This window comes from Sciurus vulgaris, assembly GCF_902686455.1.
Source record: "Sciurus vulgaris genome assembly, chromosome: 4".
Taxonomy (NCBI): Eukaryota; Metazoa; Chordata; class Mammalia; order Rodentia; family Sciuridae; genus Sciurus; species Sciurus vulgaris.
This window is the reverse complement of record NC_136464.1, coordinates 184,910,462-184,931,067: the sequence shown is the minus strand read 5'-3', so window position 1 is coordinate 184,931,067 and position 20,606 is coordinate 184,910,462. Positions and strand designations below refer to the sequence as shown.

At 52.7% G+C, this 20,606-nt stretch overlaps 1 protein-coding gene across 1 annotated transcript in view; it reads right to left on the bottom strand.

Moving 5' to 3' along the window:
* COL4A2 (collagen type IV alpha 2 chain) overlaps positions 1-20,606 on the bottom strand; it is a 152,412-nt gene that overhangs the window by 32,905 nt on the left and 98,901 nt on the right. The window contains exons 8-21 of the mRNA XM_079138043.1: positions 20,481-20,552; positions 20,112-20,147; positions 19,947-20,009; positions 18,344-18,379; positions 16,318-16,359; positions 15,141-15,239; positions 13,645-13,680; positions 13,201-13,251; positions 11,879-11,923; positions 8,782-8,835; positions 7,910-7,976; positions 5,686-5,796; positions 5,122-5,271; positions 1,208-1,300 (exon numbers count right to left, since the gene is read on the bottom strand). Coding sequence (XP_078994169.1) covers positions 1,208-1,300; positions 5,122-5,271; positions 5,686-5,796; positions 7,910-7,976; positions 8,782-8,835; positions 11,879-11,923; positions 13,201-13,251; positions 13,645-13,680; positions 15,141-15,239; positions 16,318-16,359; positions 18,344-18,379; positions 19,947-20,009; positions 20,112-20,147; positions 20,481-20,552 — 955 coding nt within the window. The remainder of the gene's footprint in view (positions 1-1,207; positions 1,301-5,121; positions 5,272-5,685; positions 5,797-7,909; positions 7,977-8,781; positions 8,836-11,878; positions 11,924-13,200; positions 13,252-13,644; positions 13,681-15,140; positions 15,240-16,317; positions 16,360-18,343; positions 18,380-19,946; positions 20,010-20,111; positions 20,148-20,480; positions 20,553-20,606) is intronic.

Below are 20,606 nucleotides of genomic sequence, written 5' to 3'. Positions count from 1 at the left end.
TGAGATGACCATTGCAGTGGCTCCAGAGGTCCAGGTGCAGGGCAGCCTCTCTTGGAGGCCAAGGTCATGGGTGAGTAGAGAAGAAATATCTGGCTCTTCTTCTGCCTTGTCCTGACAGGACCCAGGGGCAGGTGGCAGCCAAGGGCTCTGCTTCCTGGGCACAGATGATGCACACAGGGCCCGCTTGATTCCTGCACCTGATTCCTGCAGTCTGCCCTCAGGCTCCCACGCCTCATGTGCACCTGAAGGTCAGGGTGGGTGTAAGGGCCAGGGTGTGCTGCCTATGTCCAGGGCCAGGAGCCCAACAGGCACCTCCGTGGTCCCTGATAGCCTCACAGTGGCTAGCCAGCCCTTCCCTAGAACGGGGCAGCGTCCCCAAGGTGCATCAGGGAAGGCAAAGGTACAAGGGCCTCCCCAGGATGGGGAGCGAGGCCAGGCGAGCCCACACCGAGCCTCATGGGTGTAACAGGACAGCGGTGGGCTGGTGCTCGCCAGGACAGAGCTCTGCAGGACGCTCGTGTTCGTCTTGGTGCTGGACCTGCGGCCAGCCCTCTGGGCTCAGTGAGGAACAGCTGTCTGAGTGCTGGGCTCTGTACTGTTGAAACCTCAGCGAGGGACCAGGCAGCGGGAGGACAGGGAAGGGCGCGCGGAGTCGGCTGCCTGGGAATCCTCCCGTCCACTGAGTGCCCAGCCGTGGAGAGAGGGTTTTTACAGGCTGAGTATCCCTTATCCGAAGTGTTTGTGAGCAGAATTATTTCAGAAGCTTTATGACTTTGAGCTCTTGCATATGCAGTATGAAGTATCCTGGGGAGGAGACCCTGCCTAAAGGCGCTTCAGAGAGACCCACCCCCATAGCTGAGGTCAGCACCATACGTTCTCAGTGCACCTGTGTTCACCGTGGCTGTCATGTGAGGTCGGGTGGAATTTTCTTCTTTAAAATCTATTTACATATGGTGCTGAGAACCAAAGCCGGGGCCTGACACGTGCTAGGCAAGCCCCAGCCCCAGCCCCAGGTGTGGCATTTTGGACACGAGGCTCATTCATGTCTATACACCAAAAGACTTGGATTTGGGGCCATTTTGGAACTTGGTATAGGGATGCTCATCCTGTATTCTAAGCAAACAAAGGGGGGTGGACTCGCCTCTGTAGGGTGAGGTGGGCTCAGGGTGCTGCCCGGTCCCCTCCCTCTTCTTCCCGATCTCCTCACCTTTCCCTCCTTTCGTTCCTCGACTTCCTGGGAAACCAGAAGGCCCAGGGAAGCCCACGGGTCCTTGTGCTCCTTTAAGGCCAAACAAGAAACCTAAAGAGAAGACCCAGGTCAGGCACATCAGCTCGTGCCCGGGGGCAGCGCGGACTCGAACCCCTCCTGTGAAGACCGCTGGGTTCAAGGCCATGGTACCTAATTCCGAGATTTCCACCCAGCCTGGTTGCCATGAAGACCCCCGCCCAGCCCCGCTGGCAGGATGAACGGGGCTCCCCACTCGCCCTTCCCGGGGGTGGGTGCGCCCCTGCTGCCCCGCCCCGCCCCGCCCTCCGCGCCACTTAGGAGCTTCCGCGCAGAGTTAGCGTCCTGATGTGGGTCCCTCGTGACCGGCTGGGACCAGGTGTGGTCCTTCTCACCGACCGCCCTGGACCATCAGCCAGGGTCGGGGTTCCTCGCATCCCTAGGGCCACGTTCCTGCACAGCACGCAGGGCTGCAGTGGAGGCCAGAGCCCCTCGCCCGGCGCTTGCGGGAGGCGCGCCTCCAGGAGACGCGGGGGACCCGCTCCCTGGCCGCTAAGATAGTGCGGTCCCAGCCCCTCCGAGCTAGCAGAGCCCCCAGCCCGGAGTGCGTGTTGGGGCACAGCCACTAGCGCCCATGAGGAGGCCATTCGGCAAGCAGGAAGGGGAGGAGAACTCGGATTTTAAAGTCTTTTGTCCTGTGCTTGGAAAAATGGCGCCAGGATTCGGGTGTCGGAGCTTCTAGGCGAGTACAGATTTTCGGGAACGATGAGTGGATTCTGGCTGATGTGATTTGATCCTACTATACCTTTGACACAATCTCATTCATTCGTGGAACATGGTCCAGTGCTGGAGCCACGCCAGCCTGTCCAGAGCCCTGATAGACCTGCAGCTTGTACACACGGTAGTAAACTAGCGGGTGTAGACTTCCAGGTGTGACCAGACTAGTAAAGAATCAGGGGCCTCAGGAAAGTCCTTTCTGAAGAGGTGACACAGATTAAAATCCAAAGGGCGTAAAGGACTGGCCAAGCAGAGCATAGGGGATGTTTTCCAAAGGGGACAAGTGTAGACACAGGGCTGGAAATGGAGAAAGCCATGGCTGGAAGGTGCTTGCAGGGTGCAGGTGAATTGGAGGGGCCCAGCCACCCCCTAGTCCCAGAGGGCTTGGCGTTTATCTCCAGGCCCAAAGCAAACCATTAAAGGGCTCAAGGAGCAGGTCACATGGCCCACTGTGGATTTGGCGTGGGCGTCAGGTGCCCAGAGTAGCCTGGTTCTGCCAGGCGCTCCTGGGGTTATGGAGGGAGCAGGGCACCAAGGGCAACTTGGGCAGGGAACCAGGGAACAGGGAGGCGGGAGCCGTCTATGGTCTGAGGTGCTTGGGGGTGCAGGTGTGGGCTCTCCGTGAGGGTGGGGTTGGCACGTTTGCAGCTCAGTCACAGAAGTAGACTGGGGTGACCTGGGAGCCTGGCTGTGCGCTAAATCCACGAGAACGGAGAGTGTGCCAGGCAGAGGGCAGAGAATGGTGCAACTGACCTCGGGGCTCCAATGCCAGGGAGGCGGGGTGGGAGGGGACCTGGAGTCTCAGGAAGAGTGCCCGAGCAGGGAGGGCAGAGGCCGGAGGGACGGAGGGCGGGAGGAGAGCGGGTCTGCACAGGCACGTGCTCTGCTTCCACACCGTGGGCTCGCAGGCTCCACCTGCTGCTACCTGCCCTCCCCACAGTTCCGAGCAGTGTGTCACAGCTGGAGTGTATCAGCCACGGACTCTAGGGCCACCAGCACTTACAACTGGGGACACACTGCTGAGGGCAAAGGTGGGTGGGTGATCCTCATGAGGACAGACACTTTCAAATGCAGTCACAAGGCACAGAACGGGCCCTGACGCATTCCTCCCCCTGCTACTTGTCTTCCTAACTCCATCCCATTCCGACAGTGGCTGCAGAGCCCCGGCATCCTGGCTCACTCCGGAGCAGCAGGGGACGCCTGCCACTCCTGTAACTGACCTGCAAATGGGAGCAAGCAAAACGTTTCACCCAGAAAGGAAACAAGGCTTGACTTTACTGGGACTGCAAAAGACTGAAAATTCTGGTTTTCATCCCTAGCCACACACAAATAGGATGAAGTACAGTTAACAAGAAAAGAGTCCAATAATTTCACTCGGGGGAAAAAAATGGAACTCCGTGGGAAAAAGACCTCTGATACTGAACAAGTGTACACAAACACTTTTCTCTTTCTTTTTTTCTTTATGAGATGGGTTCTCATGCGGCCCAGGCTGGCCCTGAACTCAGTTTTACTTCCCTTCCACAGTAGCTGGGATTGCAGGTGTGCACCACCACACTGGCCACACACTTGTAAAAGGTCATGGCCATGGTGGCTGGCTACTTTTTATCTAAGAGGTTGCTAAAAAAGGGGAGATTCGAAAACAATGTATCTTACAGGGGTAAGAATTTAAATTGTATACTTTAAAAATTATTTTATGTGAAATTTTATGTGATATCATTCCACCTATTCTACAAACTACCACATCAGTCTATAATATAGATCAGAAATAAGATAATTTATCTGTGATTGACTTATGTGGTAAATCAGTAAATTGCAGATTTACTAAAAAAGATTTATAAATCAAGATGGTATGGATTGTGTCTATCAAAATGGAATTTGGTTACAGTGATTAATGGCTAAGCCAGTCTTCAATCACAGTGACTTATTTTTATGCTTTTATTTTAATGTATGTTCTATTCCAAATAAGGGAAACTCCACAGATACTATTTACTTGGAAAGACAATTTAGTTATTATTGCAGATGCCACATTAATAAATATCACATCCAGCATAATAGAAAATATTACAGATAACATCGTTCAAACTCTTTGGCAAATTCATGATCCAAGGAACTATCTGTGCTTGAAAGAATGTGGGAATCTGTGGAAAGTAGAACTATATGAAATTAAAAATTTATCATAGAATATGAAATAGGTATGGAGAAGTGACTTGTGACTCTTAATGGAAGAAACACTTCTAAAACCTCCAATAAGCTTCCATCTGGAGATGTCTAGGTGTCTTCTAAAGCAATTAAAACCTCAATGTTTAAATTTGAAATCTAATGGAACTCTAACTCTATCCATTAGCAAATATGATGTTCTTCCTCCCTGAAGATAGAAGCTAGTGAGAGATCAGTGGAGGTGATGTCAGAGAATTTAAACTATTTTGAGAAGGACAGACTGCTACCCTTTGGTCAGTGATACACAGATAGAGTACGACCTCCCTGTTTTCTTCTGGTGCCTCACTATCCAGTCTCCCAAGGGACGCCACGTTCCCATTAGGAATTTCATAGTGCTGAGCATGCTCAGGGCTGAAGCTGAAGAGCACGCCCTTTGTCCATGGCTCAAAGCGGTGGAGCACATTCCCTGCTTCCTGGGGCAGAGCATTCTCAACAGATGACAGCTCAGCAGCATCACAGCCTGGAAATGCCACATGGGCTGACCCTGGAGGTATCATGGGGTAGCTGGTGGCCCAAGCTTGTCTCGTATGAGCTGAGGACCGAGGAGGGGGCTGCAGGTCAGGGAGTGGGGCCTCCGCCCTGGAGAGGTGTATGCAGCTGGTCACAGGGACCCAGGCAGGGACTTCGGCTCACATCTACACTGGCATCTCGGCTGTTTTGCTGAGGCAGCAGAAGCCAAAGCTCACTACATAAGAGCCATGTGACTGCAGCCACTCGACAGGCGGGCCCATGTCCGCTTCTATCCCGGCTTCCTCTGTGTGCACCAGCAGGACCCACCAACCTACTCAATTAGTTCAGGATTATTTGGCAAAAAAAACCCCAAATCAAACCCTGCTGGGTCAGGCTGAACCCAGAGGATCCCAACACCGGCATTCAGCTCCCTTTGGCATCCCTCCACTCACCATCTGGTCCAGGTGGTCCGGCAGGCCCACGGGCTCCTGGGAGACCTGGCTTTCCATCAGCTCCAGGTGGGCCAGGGTAGAATGCAGGGATGCCTGGTTCTCCTTGGAAGCCTTTGGGGCCCATCTCCCCAGGAAGGCCTCTCTTCTCATCTGAAACCACAGCAAGCATGGGTGGCATGAGTTTCCCGATGTGTTCTGGTTGCATTGCCATTTACAGTCACAGGTCACCAGAAGGAGCAGCGGGCTTCACAGTCCAGTCAGTAATGTGGGGTGGATGCCACTGGTGTACTTTTTGACTTTAAAAACTCCCCCCCCCCCCTTCCCTTCCAACAATGGCCTCTGGTTGTGACCAACTTTTGGCCACAGCTCTGCACAACTCCTGTGCTCCTTCCAACCAGCTGATGGAATCAGGCTAGTTCTCTGTCCCGGTTGGGAGTTACGGTCGCGTAGGTGAGGTTCTGCACAGACGTCAGAATGTGCCGCAAGCTCGTGACTGAGGGGCACACACACACCTCACGTGTCTGTGCTAACTGGAGCCAAGGTACATTGAATCACCCCCCTTACCTTCATCTCCAATGGACAGGCCAGGGGGACCTGCAGGCCCAGGGTCTCCTGGCTCACCCCGGCTTCCTGGCTCCCCATGAGCTCCTGGGAATCCTGGGTCACCTCTGGCACCTGGAACCAAGACAAGTCCCCCAGTGGGAATAAGCCTGCTATCTGTGGAGTGCAGCAGGCAGCACCTTCTCCCTGGGTACTTATGTGCTGAATATGCTATACACAGTGGAGGGTTCAAATGTTTGAGAAATAGGCGGTTCTGTGTTCGAGGATCGCATTTGTGACCAAAGGAGGTGATGCAGGACTCCTGTTAAGATCAACAATACTGAAGGCTGAAAGGACCCTTGGAGTCTTTAAAGGAGGGGAAGCCTGACTTGAAGGAAGAATCGGATATTGAGGAATCACAGAGAATGAAAGTGACAGAGGTGGATGTCATTTGGAGCCCTTCCTGTGTGGGAGACTCTGAGTGGCGTCTGTCACGGCCATGACTCCACGGCCGCCGTGTGGACCTGCTGCAGCCCACTTCGGCGGACAGAGAAGGGCACCCAGCAGGGACAACAGCCACAAAGTGCGCCCAGCTCAGCTGCACTCGGCAGGACTGGGCTTGGGTGAAGGGTGCTGGGGATGGGCTAGTGGAAAGTGGGGGAACCAGCAGCTGAGCCCAAAGCTCCAGGGAAGACGGAAGTGATAGCATGATAATCCCGAGGCACATCAGGCTCCAGAGGAGCCCAGAGGGCTGGTTTCTCTCTCCCCGGCTCAGCGCCCTCCGGGCTTCCAACATGGCTGGAGAGCAGGTGGACTTCCATCCCTACTGGACAACTACCAAGTGGCATTCCTATGTCCCCCAGCTGCCCAACATGTCTTTATAATTAGGAAAGGGGAGAACAGAGAAGAAAACACAACATTTTGTCACATAGTATCACTGATTTTTGGGAAAGCCATCACTCTGTATATGATCTTTAGTTTTTTAACCTTAAAAATTCTTTCTTAAAGTGAGGCAGGATCTGTGGGTACCCTCGAGCTGTAGGTGCAAGGGACTGAGTCTGTGGCTCCAGGTAAGCTCCCTGCCTCTCCTTCTGCTTGTCACATAGGGCACCTCAGGAGACTCAATTGGCTTCCCTGTGCTTCAGTGTCTGCCTCAGAAAGATGGGCTGAGGTCATCCCACCTCCCGAGGCCATTGGGAGGAGTAAGCAAACTGACAGGTGCAAGCAGAGCCATCTGGAGCAGCTGCTGGGCACACAGTGGACACTATAAACAGTCTCCGTCATTACCAAAGGGCAAAGAGACAGGGAGCAGAGCTTTTGAGGGGATGGCCTGGTTCAGTTACCTCGTAATCATGTCCTTCAGCACAAACCCCTCTCCTCTCTGCATTTTGACAAGCCCATGCAAGGCTACCTTGTAAAGATACATCCCTGACCCCCGAGGAATCTTTCCAGAGTCAACCTTTGGTTCCACCACTTTGGAATGCCCCTCAGTTACATTCCAGTCTGTCTTCCGCTGGTGACGAGGGCAGTAAAGGCTTTTCTACATCTGCATGTGGGAAAAGATGGATCTTAAAACCATCCATTTTTCCATGTGATGGCCAGGCATACAGCTAGTGGAAGGGGGCACTGGACCCTGGGTTCTCAGTCAGGGACATTTTTGATAATGCATAAGATGTATCATCAACATTAATTTGAAAATTATGTGCCCAAGGCCTCAAAAGGAGTGTTTCCATTTTATCAAGATCACAAATCCTCAATCAAGTCAAGCCAGCCATGTGTGCTAGCTTGCAGCTTTGTGTTTATAGACACTTTGGATACTGTGGGTGGGTAGGTGGGTCACAGGTGCTGAGCACAGTCCCCAAAACATGCTCAAGGATGGTTCCAGGCCCACCAGAGATATGTCTCCAGGGTGTTCCCCGGGGGAACAGCTGCTGTTGGATTTCCTGACTGATATTCTAGATAGTAAAACCGGAGCCTAAGAATCACCTAGAAGTGAATTCCCAGAGGGGTGGAGGGAGGTTTTCTTGCCTGGAAGGTAGTGAGGACTGTCAGGCAGAGCCAAAAGTTGGTCCCTTGTGACACCTCCCAAGCCTCGTGGGAAGTTGGGCACAAGCCTACCTCGGAAGCTTATGTTCTCAACACTTTTGTTTTGCTTGGAAAATGTCTTAAAATTTCATGACTCTGTGTCTTTGGCAGAAGAAAGTCTACATGTGATGCTAAATCATTCTGGGGAAATTTTGGTACAAACCTTTAGCCAGGGAAGGATGAGGCAAGTAGGCAGGTGGTCCTGGGGGACCCTGATCACCTGGTTCCCCCTGGAGAAAGAATAGAAGAGAGTGAGAATGGCCTTCTGGGGTTTTTCCATAATTACATATTTCCAAAGAATAAAGGCAGAGGCAGGTATCAGGTTGGCAGGGCAACTCTTCTGATCAATCCAACCGCAGACTGTCCCTGGGGCCACATCTCCACTGCGTGGTGGCGAAACCTGGACGTCCTGGCTGCCAGCCAATACACCAGAGCGAACAATACCGGCACGTGCCAATTTCACTTTGAAACCCTAGCAGAACACCAGCAGTGGCCAGGGGACTGTGTGTTCCACAGGTCAGGCCGTCACAAGTGTTGTAGTGCCATCTGAGCACCCAGCGACGGGGAGCTGGGAGGGATGTGGCGGCTCCCTCCCGTGACTCCATCTGCAGGTACGGCTTACATCCTCCAGGCCTGGCTGGGCCCAAGGCCCTGCTGTCACAGACACATGCCAGCTCACCTCACTGTCCTCAACCCAGGGGTGCATCCCCTTGCCACCCCACAGAATTAGATAAACAAGCTGCACCCTTCCCAGATCCAGGGGTACCTCCCTGGCTTGTGATTACAAAGCGCCCCCCCCCCCAACCCCTAGCCTGCTGGACTGCTCTGCTCCTGGGGGCAGGCCTGGTGGCCCTACATGGCACAGGGCATCCTGACCCTGGGCAGGAGAACATGTGGCTAATACATGGCCATCTGTCTCCTCTGTCCTGTCCAGGGCTGGGCACTACATGTTCCCCCTCTATTTAGGGTGGGGGTACCTCCTCCAGTGGGGTGAGCAGGACATCATCAGAAGAAAAGGCATGAAGCAGGGCTCACCTTGGGTCCTCTGGGCCCATCAGGGCCTTGGTAACCATCCAGGCCTCGGCTTCCCTGCAGGAGAGACGCTTGCTTTTTATTTTGATTTCCAACATATAACTTTTAAAAAGTGACCACGGCATCATTAGAATAGCTGATAAAATTACGATTAACTGACTGAGATCCCCTACTATCCAGTGTGGATTCCATTTCCCCTGAGTTCAGACTCTAAAATACCTTTTTAAAGTCGCTTCATTTAAACCAGGAGCCAAAGTCCAAATATGGTATTTGGCTGCTGGGTTCCTCAGTTCTCTTTTAGTTTATAAGCTTTATCTTTCTTTTATTCCTTTATCTTTTTTTTTTTTCAGTAGCTTTTTGCTATTGCTGTTGTGGAAAAACCTGGGCCGATCTGTGCTGCACCTGTTCTGTGTTGCTTTGGCTGTTCCCCGTGGTGCTGCATGGAGTCTGCCTCTCTCCCTGGCTCTTCTCCCACTGGTCATTAGGGCTGGTGGGTCGGTCAGCTCCAGGAGTTGCTCAGAGGAGGCCAGCTCTTCTGCACCACTCTATGGCATGGATGCCAGGAGCCCTGTGCTAGTGATCTTGTGACGATCAGTGGGGTCAGGGGTCAATGCCAGTCCAGCTGCCAGAAACTTCCCTCAAGATGGGTTTGGACATTATCACTTAACACCAAACACTAGTATTAAAATCTCTGGAGAATTTTCCTCCTTGTTTAAAACAACTGTAACGTTAATTTCGTTTCCTAATTTCCTTGACTATTTATTTGAAGAAGTTCACCCTGGTGAGTCCCACCATGAGGTGACAGGATGCACATCGGAGCGTCCTGAAGTCCAGACCTAATTCCTCGTCCCAGGCCTCCTACGGTAGTCCTGCTCGGGGCAGCGCAGGCTGAAGCTCTGAGGACGTGTGCTCTCGGGTTCTCTTGCAGGAGATCCTCAAGTGCTGCTGCAGGCCCTGCTGCTCGGGTGCACGGAGATGGGTTGATCTCCCGCTTCCCGCTGTAGACCTGTGGTTCACACTGGGAAGTCTCTCGCACAAGGTGGAGTTGAGGACTTGAAAGCAGTCAATTTCATGCTTTTCAAGGGCAGAAATAATCCAAATTAGGGAAAACCATTAGGCAGAAGTCCTCAGGAACTAGCGGAAACAAGCTGCTGGTGGAATTTATGATGACTGGACTCTTCCAAAGCAATCCGACTTCTCCAGTGTTTAAGAGCACCTGACTGTCTCAAGTAGTCTAAACATGCCTCCTGCATCTTCCTGGCTCAGTGGGAGCCTTCCCAGTGCGGAGGCCCAGAGCTCAGGGGGCTGCGGGGAGACGTCTCCACTCCCAGCAGCCTGAAGGCCAGAGGAGTCTGGTGCAGGACCGCAGGCTGTGAGGGTGGACAAAGAGCCCCGCCTGGAGTCACGAGTCACTGTCCGCCTTTCCAGCAGTAGCTACCATGCGGAGCTGTGGCCGACACTCATGAACGTGTACCTGGTGAGCAAGTTACTGCTGCCCACTGTGGGTAACCGTGACAACTGGCCACCAAACGGTTCTGATCCAGTTCACACGGTCCTGCTGACATGTGGCGGGGAGGGGGCTCTTGCCAACACTACCTGCAGGTGTCATTGGCTGGTGTCCCTTCAAGGACACCAGATCTGGGCGAGCACTTTTTACAATAACTCTAGGCTGCGAAACGCTTTTGTTCAGTTACTAAATTTGCCCTAGAAAAAGGAGGGAGTCCATCTTTAACTTTTCAGGAAGGTTAATACAGCCAGATCCACAAGACATTTCCCTGTCCCTTGGAGAAAGCCTGGGCTAGCCAAGCTCTGTGGTAAAGCCGGGTGTTGGCTCTGGGGTGAGGCAGGGGATTCCAGATCTTCCCAGACCCGTTTGTTCTTGGGTGCCTCCTACTTTGAGGCATGGCATGTGGTAGCTTCACTCTTGTTCCTTGGAGCTGCTTTTGGTTTCTGGCTCCATTTTATTGCATAAGACCCAACCATGAGCACAGGTAAGTGTGTGCTGGGGAGGCTCGGCCCTGGAGCCGACGGATCATGTGGGGCAGATGCTCCACCATGTGGTCAGTGCCCTCAAGCTCACGATGCACCCTTTGTATACATTCTCACAGTCCAGTAGACTATTCCCTCTGCCCATTTAGCCACAGATGCCGGCATCTTCCCATGTCACGGCAACTGCAGAGAGGAAGCTCAAGGCTGGTCTGCCTTCCTCACCGCTGACCACACAGGAGGCCAGGGCCACTGGGCCTCCTGTCTCTCATGGACCTCTGGGTTCTAGGGGCAGCTATGTTGAATCACATTTTGAAACAGTGCAACTCCTTTGCCTTAGGTTCAGAGGAGCCAGTCGTAACTGTGGTCAGCAATGGGGAGCTGGCAGTGGCCTCTGAGGACACAGAGGGGGCAGGGTGGGAGGCTTTTGAATGTGAAGGTCTGCTTTGGCCTCTGTCTCTTTGTACGGTTCGTCCCTTGCAGCCCTTCAGTGGGAAGCTGGCCTTTTGGCCTTTGGTTGGGTGTAGTGTGGGCAGCTGTTGCCCTGTTGTGCTCATAGTGAATTCTGAAAATAAATGAATACTCAGAGGAACTGGTTCTGTATGGACTTTCTGTATGACCTAGTGCTTACACATTTAAACCTTCCAGATTCATAGTACATTTTTCACGTAACATTTCCCCCTAAAAACCTGCCCACCGAACACATAATAAAAAGAACTGATTGGGTTATCATTGAACATTAAATGTTGAAGTGTGTGTTGATCTATAAAAAAAACATACCGGGGACCTCAGGCACCGAGCTGACAACCTTCCTAAGAGTGACAACAGTGCCATAGAAGGGTATGACATCCAGGGAGGAGCTGAACATGGAAGTCGTGGGGGAGGGACAGTGGGAAGAACTGAGAGGCTGATTGTAAAAAAAAAAAACCCACAAGAAAAATGATGAACAATCTAAGTTCTGTGAGCAAAAGGCATACATATGCTACTGTGAATGCAGGGAAAGGCTTAAATGCTGCTTCTGGGGACAAACGTCTTTTCTGCCATACTATGCTTATTTGAAGGACCTTTGTAAGAGGTCTCAGGCCCAGAACAGACTTCTATGCAGCACACTTACTTTCTGTCCTGGGGATCCTTTCTCTCCATCAAAGCCAGGAGGACCCTGGGTTGAACAGAAAATAAGCAATTAACAGCCCAGAACATGCAATACTTGAGGATTAAGGCAACCAAATTCAACACCAAGTACAAGTCACCCAATACAATTCTCCCCTCTTTGGAAGGCAGGTGGGGTTGGTTGTGCAGAGATCTGACTATGGGAAGTAGGGATCCGTGAGAGGAGCAAGCCACCTTTCCCACAAGAGCTTCCCAAACCAGCTGGAGACCTGTTTTCTAAAGGGGAGGTCACGCTGGCTATGCCTTCATTCAACGTGCTTAAGGAAACCCATGCCGTGCGCCAGTGTTCTGTAAGTCTCTTCTCACCTCGGAGACCATGTCTTTTTAGCAGCAGTGACTGCCAAATAATCAGCAAGAACCCTCTTTCTCTTCTTCTTGGGCCTGGGGCTCTGACTGTATTCCCCCCCCACCCCCAGGCTAGATCATACCCACCCACAGCACACCACGCCCTCCCTCCTGTGGCTTCAGGCTGCCTCTCTGAAGGTGGCAACTGCCTCTCATAGCAGGATCCTTTTGTCCTTCTTCCTCTTGTTTTATTTATTTTTTATTTTTTGGTACTGGGGATTGAACCCAGGGATGCTTAACCTCTGAAACACATCCTTAGCCCTTTATATTTATTTTGAAAATTTTGAGGGTCTTGCTAAGTGCGTAGGCCCTAAGTTGTTAAGGCTGATCTTGGATTTGAGGTCCTCTTGCCTCATCTTCCTGAGTTGCTAGGATTACAGGCTCGTATCGCAGCATCAGTGACATAGTTTTGGTAGTGCTGGGTGTGGAACACATGCTAGGGAAGCACCTGCTGCCAAATTACATGGCCCTTTTAAATTTGTTTTGAGACAGGGTCTTGCTAAGTAGCCCTGAACTTGTGATCCTCCTGCCTCAGTAGCTGAGAATTCAGGTGTGTGCCACCACACCTGGCACTAGGGACATTCTTTTTGGACTCTGGGGCAATAAAAAATCCGGACACTACATTTTTGGTTACCAAAGACTTAAAAAGCCTAAAATGAGCACAAATGCTGTGAGTCTTGTTCCCTCCCTCCAGGTGGGGCTCAGTGGTGGGCGAAGGTGAAGAGTGGGAGGGGCCATCGGGTCAAGTGCGGGGATGACCATCCTGGGGCCGGTGACCAGCGAGGAGGCTGTGTGTGTGGGGACAGTGGGAATGTCTGCACTTTAGCTCTCTTTTGCCATGAGCCTAAAACTGCTCTAGAAAAATAACATCTATTCGAAAGCCAAACAGAGAGACAGTCTCCGTCCTGGAACCCAGCTTACCCGTGGTCCTGAGAAGCCGACGATGCCCTCCTCGCCCTTCAGGGAGATGCCCTAGGAGAGAGCGGAGGAAGGTGACACGCCGCGCTTGCCAGCTCCAGCCCACGTCCTCCAGGGACATGCAGGTGCAGGGAAAGCCCTGGAGTGCGCCCGGACGGCACTGCCACACTGCCCAGTAAGTGATGACCAGGGAGAAATGGGACGCCCCGCCCCCAGCATGCCACTCTGCCTTGCAACTTCAAATGAGGTTGACTAGCCAGCTTGTCATGCAAAGGGGGACGTTCTAAAAACGTTTTCTGGGAAAACAGTGTGGCAATGAATACTACTTCCTTGCCTAGATACACGGAGGACAGCCCAAGAGCATGTGGGCTGTGAAGCCCCGGCTCGTTCCATCGCTCCAGAGGGAGCCCGGGCACTACAGGGGACGGCGCTGGCCACTGAGCTTACCTTTATGCCTGGCTCCCCCCTGCTCCCCTTTTCACCCTGCGGAGAGTATGAAGAAAAGGTACTTATTGGTTTGCAAGCAGCAATATTTGAAACTTGATCAGGAGTATGCAGTGAAAAGTATTTAATGAAACTTCAAATCATCTCTACAAATTAACTGCAGCCACCAGCTCCCAAAATTTGCAGCTTCAAAAATCAAATGGAAAAAAAGTGTTTTTCCAGAATTTCACAAGATACATCAAACCGTGTCTGGTTTCTGACATGACTGAAAAGTTGTCTGTCTTCCATCTGTGAGGTTTCTTCTATCACTCACGAGTGACAGGTATGTCAGCATCCATGCCAGGGTCACCCCCTGCATTAATGGCACAGAAGGAGGGCACACCCAGGGAAGAGCCCAGTGATGACATTCATTTGAATGAGACAGAATCAGGAAAACCCTCTGAGGAAAGATGCACTTGGTATGTATTAAAATCTCAAGCAAAAGTGGTTTTAGGAAGCAATGTGGATTTCATTTGCTCTTTTTTTGACTGGTGAGGTCCTTGGTCCCTGGGTCTCCTGACAATGCTTGGGCTGCTGTGGCTCATGACTGCCCCCTGCAGGTCGGCTTGGAAGCCACCTCCTCCTCTTGGAGGGCTGAGCACCTCAGCTTGGCAGACCTTCCAGCCCCTCCTCAGCCCTTGGGTCTGTTTAACTGCACAGGGACCTGCCCACCATCTCTGGACCATGTTCATAAGTGCCAGGGACACGGCTGGCTAGATTGGTTCCTTCCCTAAGTTAGTAGTCCTGCTTGCCAGTCTCACCTGACCCAGGACCAGACCTCCTCATGTTGCTGGGGAGCTCGGGATTGTATTCTATTGGAAAAGCAAAATTTCCATGTTGGGGCTTGCATTCAGGCCCCTGAGTGGTTTGGGTCACACGCACGAGCCCCTGGCATGAGCCCTCTTGCTGTGCTCCAGCTCCCCTGCCTCCCCTTGACCCTGACAGGCAGGCTTGGAGAGTCTCGCCCGAGCCTGGGAGAGCAGAGCACAGCTTCCATCCAGACTCGGAGCGTGTTTTTAGTTACACGAAGTGCTAAAGAAGTAAAGGGAAAGCATCAGAAAACTGACTGACTCAGAAAAAAAAGTGCTTCAGGCCAGCTAAGAAGAAAGCAGTTTTCGTTTCTGAGTAACAGGCCACTCGGCTCAGATGGTTCTGTGATCCTGGCTTTGAACTGTGCTACGGCCGTTAACCTGGCCTACATCTGAGGCTCCTGTAGCTGAGGATAGGTCTGTGTCTTCTCAGTGGTTCTCAGGTGGCGCTGAATCCACAATTGTTTGAGATGACGAAGGGCAAAGCCCTTTCTGGGGGCCTGGTTACTGTCTGGAAGCCTCGAGGACGTCCCGGGAGGCCTGGCGGGGTGGCCTTTTACACTTGGGATGGGACTGACTACAGCTGAAGGAAGTTGCCTTTTTCTCTCTCTTTTTCTCTAGTTCCACTGGGAAAACAGTTGCCTTCCTTACCTTATACTGATCCAGGTGGATGGTGGTCCTGGTGGGTCCCACGATGGGATGCGTGGTGTCTGACGGGATCCCGTTGGGTCCTGGCAGCCCTATGTCACCCTGTGTGTTCAGCAAGACAGTCATTGTGAGTTGGAAGAAAGGCAGGAAGCTCGAGCAGCCACATGCCCACCACAACCTGCTTTCCATTTTTGCATGTTGCCACATGTGTACCTACTTTTCAATAACCATAAAATAAAATGATTGTAACAACGTAATCCTAAAATCAAATTTGTCTTCCTACTTTCACTAGTAGTTGTTCAGCGTTTATACATCAAAACTGCTGGATTGTCAAGTTGAGGGCTCCTGATGTCAACCACTACTGTTCTCCAAGACTGACCCCAAGACATAAGAAATGCCTGAGAAATTTGTTACCACTACTTCACCAGCTACAGGGGTTTTTACATAATAAAACACTGTCTTAGATAAATATATTATCTCAAGTTTGAGCCCAGCGATCACCAATAGAAATGTCAGCAAACTGAAATGATGTATCAGCTGCCAAAAGCAGCACTCTACAATGTATTTTGAACATTCATTAACATGTCTTTTAAATACTGAAAACTGTTCCTCTCCTTAGTCTATTGGGACCTTGGCATTTTCACTAGTGATTTGAATTAGCTCTTCCTAAATCATAGACATTAACTTCATTTCCACTGTATCTAATGATCATTCTCTCCTTCCATTAATGATTTATTCCCAGTTTTTCTTCCTTTTATTTTGTTATCTTGGTATGTGTTTCAGTGTATGGGAGGCAGTGCAATTTTGTTAGCTCTATTTTTGCTCCTGCCAATGCTGCCATGTTCCCTGGTCCTGAGATGGCTCCGTGTCCCCTCTGGTCCTGACCGAGTCCCCTCAGTCACCCTGGGTTTCCCACGTTAGAAGAAACTTTTAGTAAATGCCTTTGTTTTCCAGCACTGAAGGTGGACTGGGGTCACGGCTCTGTATCAGAGGGCTGAGACCACCTGGACAGCTCAGGTCGTGGCCCACTGATCTGTGACCACCATGAGAACCTGCCCTAGATGGTGGTCGCCTCCCATGCAGCAGACACCTCCATCTCCATGCCAACCTTGGTAACTGCAATGGCTGACCTCCATGTGCAAGTTGCATGCTGCTGTGCAGATCTACGGGGGTTGCTTACCTTTTCACCCTTTTCTCCATAGAAACCCAGTCCTCTGTTGCCCTGGAAAGATCAATGGCTCTTGTGAATTTTTAAAAGTCAATAATCACAGTGAAGTAAATCTATGTCTTTAGAAAAAGAAACCCAGGACCTGCCTATGTGCAACGTTACAAAGTGACTGCACTCGCAGGGACTCTGGCTTCGGCTCCCAGGAGCCACTGACACTGCAGGTCCTCCGACCAGGGTTCAGAGCCGTGGGTGGGGGCTGTTCTGACTCTCACTCTGGAGTTCACTGCCTCTCCAAGGGACAGTGCCTCCTGGAGACTCAGACCCAGAGAGCAGCCCCTTCATCCCTCCTGTCCATATCTGAAGGTCACCTTTTTCTTATCTTTTTCCCATTTTGGTAAATCATTCTCATTTCATATGAACATTCCTTATCTTTTTAGGGGATTTAAAATCAATCTAAATTTAACAGACTTAGGTGATTCTTCGGGTTTTCGTCAGCTTCGGTCCTCCCTTTGCCTAAGAGGCCGAGTCAGGCCCCGAGTCAGCTGGTATTTAATAGCCCCAAAGTGGAGCAGCCTCGTGGGGAACTGGCCCACCCAGCGGCGCCTGGGAGCGGAAACGTGAGAAGCCGCCCGCAAGCGCACACACATTAGAGACGGGCACTCTCTCCGTTTGCTTCCAAACAGCTGCGCCTGTTCCCAGGGTCTCCGTCTTCCCACAGTGAGAAGGGTCACGCGGAGCCTCTCCAGTCTTTCTCTCTGCAGTCCACCATCCACCCCCTCCCATGCCCAGACCTTTTCTGAAAATAAAAACAAAGCCTTTAATTAATTTTTGCTCTTTGCTTCTTTCCCACCTGGCTGGGAGCAGAAATCAAAGCACAGAAAAGAGGCCTGGCTAGATCAGAAGACCATTTGGGTCCCCCGTGGCCCTCTCTGCCTCAAGGGCTGGCTGTCAGTCTCCAGGACATGACCTGGCTGGGGTGAGGATTTGGGTCCCCAAGGCCCTCTCTGCCTCTAGGGCTGGCTGTCAGTCTCCAGGAAGTGACCTGGCTGGGGTGAGGATTTGGGTCCCCCGCAGTCCTCTGCTTCCTGGCTGGCTGTCAAAGTCACCAGGAATGACTGGCCGGGTGAGGAGGGCTGTCTGCTGCAGCCAGTGGAGATCTGAGGCCCGCGGCTGAGCTGGGGCTTGGCGGGTGCTTCCTTACTGGCCACCCACCAGCTTCTGCTGCCGCTGCTCTTGGCCTGGGCCTCCCACCCTGCTCAAGGCTGTGGCCGGCTGGCGAGTCCAGTGGCCTCAATAAGCACCAGCTCCAGCCAAAAGTCTTGTCAGAGGGGATGGAGGTTGGGGGCCAGGGGTGGCGGCCGTGTCACCCGCTGGTGCAAGACGGGACTTTGGGTGGAGCTGGGTGGGACTGTGCGGCGCAGGCCCTGTCTGGAGGCGGGGCAGAGGCAGCTGTCAGATGGCTCCGGCCACCCCAGTGTTTCTGATCCACACTTCCTCACCCCCTTCTTCCAGGTGGTCCCTCACCTAGCTCGCCCAGCTCAGACGGACCCCGTTCTGTCCTCCCTTCTAACAAGCCCCCTGGCTGGGTGTGCTTCCACCAGCCTAAAACCCTGCTGGGGCCCTGCGGACGCGGGCAGCCCTGGGTCCGACCCTAGGGCTCTCAGACTTCAGCGACAGGCGTTCCCAGCCCCCGACAGCACACACAGCGACGTCCTGCCCACTCCCCAAAATCAGCACTGACAGACATCTCGAGCTGCCCCTGGGCTGCGCTGCTGAACGTTCCCAGGCCCTCATCACCAGGGCAGTTTTCACAGAGCATCAGGAATGTGCTCACGGATCAGCGCACAAGCCACTGGCCATCCTCACCTGTGGAACGGGCCCACTGGCCCTGTGCTCACGGTCAAACAGTAAGTCTTAAAAATCCACATACTCACTTTCATAATAATCTAAGCAATAAGTAGTTGCCAACCAAAGTTCTATGGCAAATACGCATGCACCCTAGCCAAGCCCTCCCTTGCCCTGGTCCACAGCAACTTACTGGCTGTCCTTTCGGTCCAGGGGGTCCAGGTGGTCCCTGCACAAATAAAAAGTTATCTGTGAACTATTTTCTTCATCCCAGGGCCCGAATGACATCTGCTGGAAGCCACAGGATTGCCATTTACTGCTGACCTGGAATACACACTCAGAGGACCCCCACCTGTGTCTGAGGGACATGCCACACGTTCTCGGGACATGCCGCACGTTCTCAGGACCTGCCACTGTTGCCAGTTGGCTGTTCCTGGTTTGCTTTGTGTGTCTGGGGCTTTGACTTCACCCGTGTCCTCGCTGTGTCTGCTCTGATCCCTTTGTGAGGTCCCAGCCCCGGTGACTCTAGCCATGGCTTCCACAGGACACTGGCTCCTTTCCGGCCAGCAAGTGTTCATGGTCGGGATGAAGCCAGAGGCCATTCAGCAGGCTGAGGCTCTGCTGCGAGCCTCGCGCCGCCCCTCCCTGTGAGCGCTCGGTGTCAACCTCATTCTTAACACCGGGCACCTGAAACACTCTGGAGGGCTGAGAGAGGAGGCCGGGGCGGGCAGGGACCGCAGGTAGCTTTCACGGTGCACGTGAAGACGTGAAGCTGTCAGAGCAGACTGCTGGGAACCTCCTGCAGTTTCTGACTTCTCAGGACTGTGTGTGAAGACTAACACCCCAAACCACGCAGGTGTGCGGCGTGGCGAGTGAGCCCTGCCTCCGTGGTGGAGGAGGCTGCCCCGTGACCGCTGCACCCGCTCGCCTGACTTTCAGACAGAGGCGACTTGCCGTTTCACAGCACCAGGTGAGATTTTATTTGTGAGAACAAAAGCTATTGTTATCATGTGTTATGGTCTGAGGGGAATTATGAGTCCCCCTCACCCACTGTCGGTGAGAGTGACTCTTCCCAAGTATCCTCGTCTCCTTTTCTCTCAGGCTCTGCCAGGAATGGAGGCCATACTGGCCTCTGGCTGGAGTGTTGGTGTCCTGTGAGAAGGTCCCTTTCACTGGAGCCCAAACCCTCCTTGTCGGATACCAGGCCTGTGTGTCTTCCTGCTAAAAACTCTGGAGGGTGCGGAAGTTGGAAACCTCCTTGGGGTGCGGGGCGTCCTGTGGGCCGCACGCACAGGGCGTAGCGGCCTCCTGCAAGTGTTTGGTCACCATACTGCAGGGGTGAGTTCAACAGCCCCTTCGGCGGGGCGTGAAGGCCACTGTAAACGACATCGAGTGTCCTGACTGCTGCGATGGCCACTCCAGGTATGATATGCCTGCTGCACCAGGCCTGGCCTGCGAGGAGCCTGGTTCCTCCTTACTGACCTGTGGGACTTTGGCCCACTTTGCCCTTTGTCACATGGCAGGCAAGGGGCTGGGAGAGTTTGTGCACAAATGGAAGGGCACCCGTGGAACCAAGTCCAAATTGGACAAGGTTGGCAGTGAGCCAAGGCTGGTCCTTATTCTTCAACCTCAAGATTAGCGAAATGTACACAAGAATGGCCTGCTCTGCGTTGATGACTTCCACCAGGACCAGGTGCCACAGGGGCTCCATGGAGCACTGGCTGCATGGGCAGTTGAACAGGGGCCTCTGAGGGTGGCCTGACAGGCCCGGGTGTGAGCATGCAAGAGGTACTTACCGGTCTTCCAGGGGCTCCAACAGGACCCATTGGCCCTATAGGCCCAGGGCGGCCGGGAGGACCCTGTGGACAACAAGAAGGTGTTCTGAAGAGGCCAGCTGTGCGTGGAGGCCTGGAGTTCTTAGAGTTTTGCTTGGAACACTCTCTAATAAAAATAAAGCTTACCTGGAATCCAACCAGTCCAGGCTCTCCAGGTTCACCCTGTTGGCAAGGAAAGAATTGTTATCGCTGTTCAGCATCGTTACATTGTTCGGTTTCACTGCTGAGTGGGAGGGCAGCCCTCTCAGGACTCAGGGACGTCCATTAGCTACCGTGCAGCCTGGGGCATGGGGTACAGGCAAAGAGCCCACCTGCGATTACTGCAGGGGGACAGCGTCCCGATGGAAATGACTTCAAGCTCCTCACGCCTCTGCGGTGTTCCCTATTCTGGATTCTTTCACAGGGTCACTCTCACACTCCTTCACTTGGTACTGAACTGGCCCGAGAATTTACACTGGATTGCTTAATTCCGTCTCCCATCCGAGGCAAACATACCCTGTATTTGTCGCGGTCCTCTTTAGACAGTGCATAAGGTTCACCCTTCTGCCCTTTGGGTCCTTGGGGCCCCTAAATTAGCAGATATGTCATAAAAAGAGAAACAGAGAAGTCTGTTAATACTGA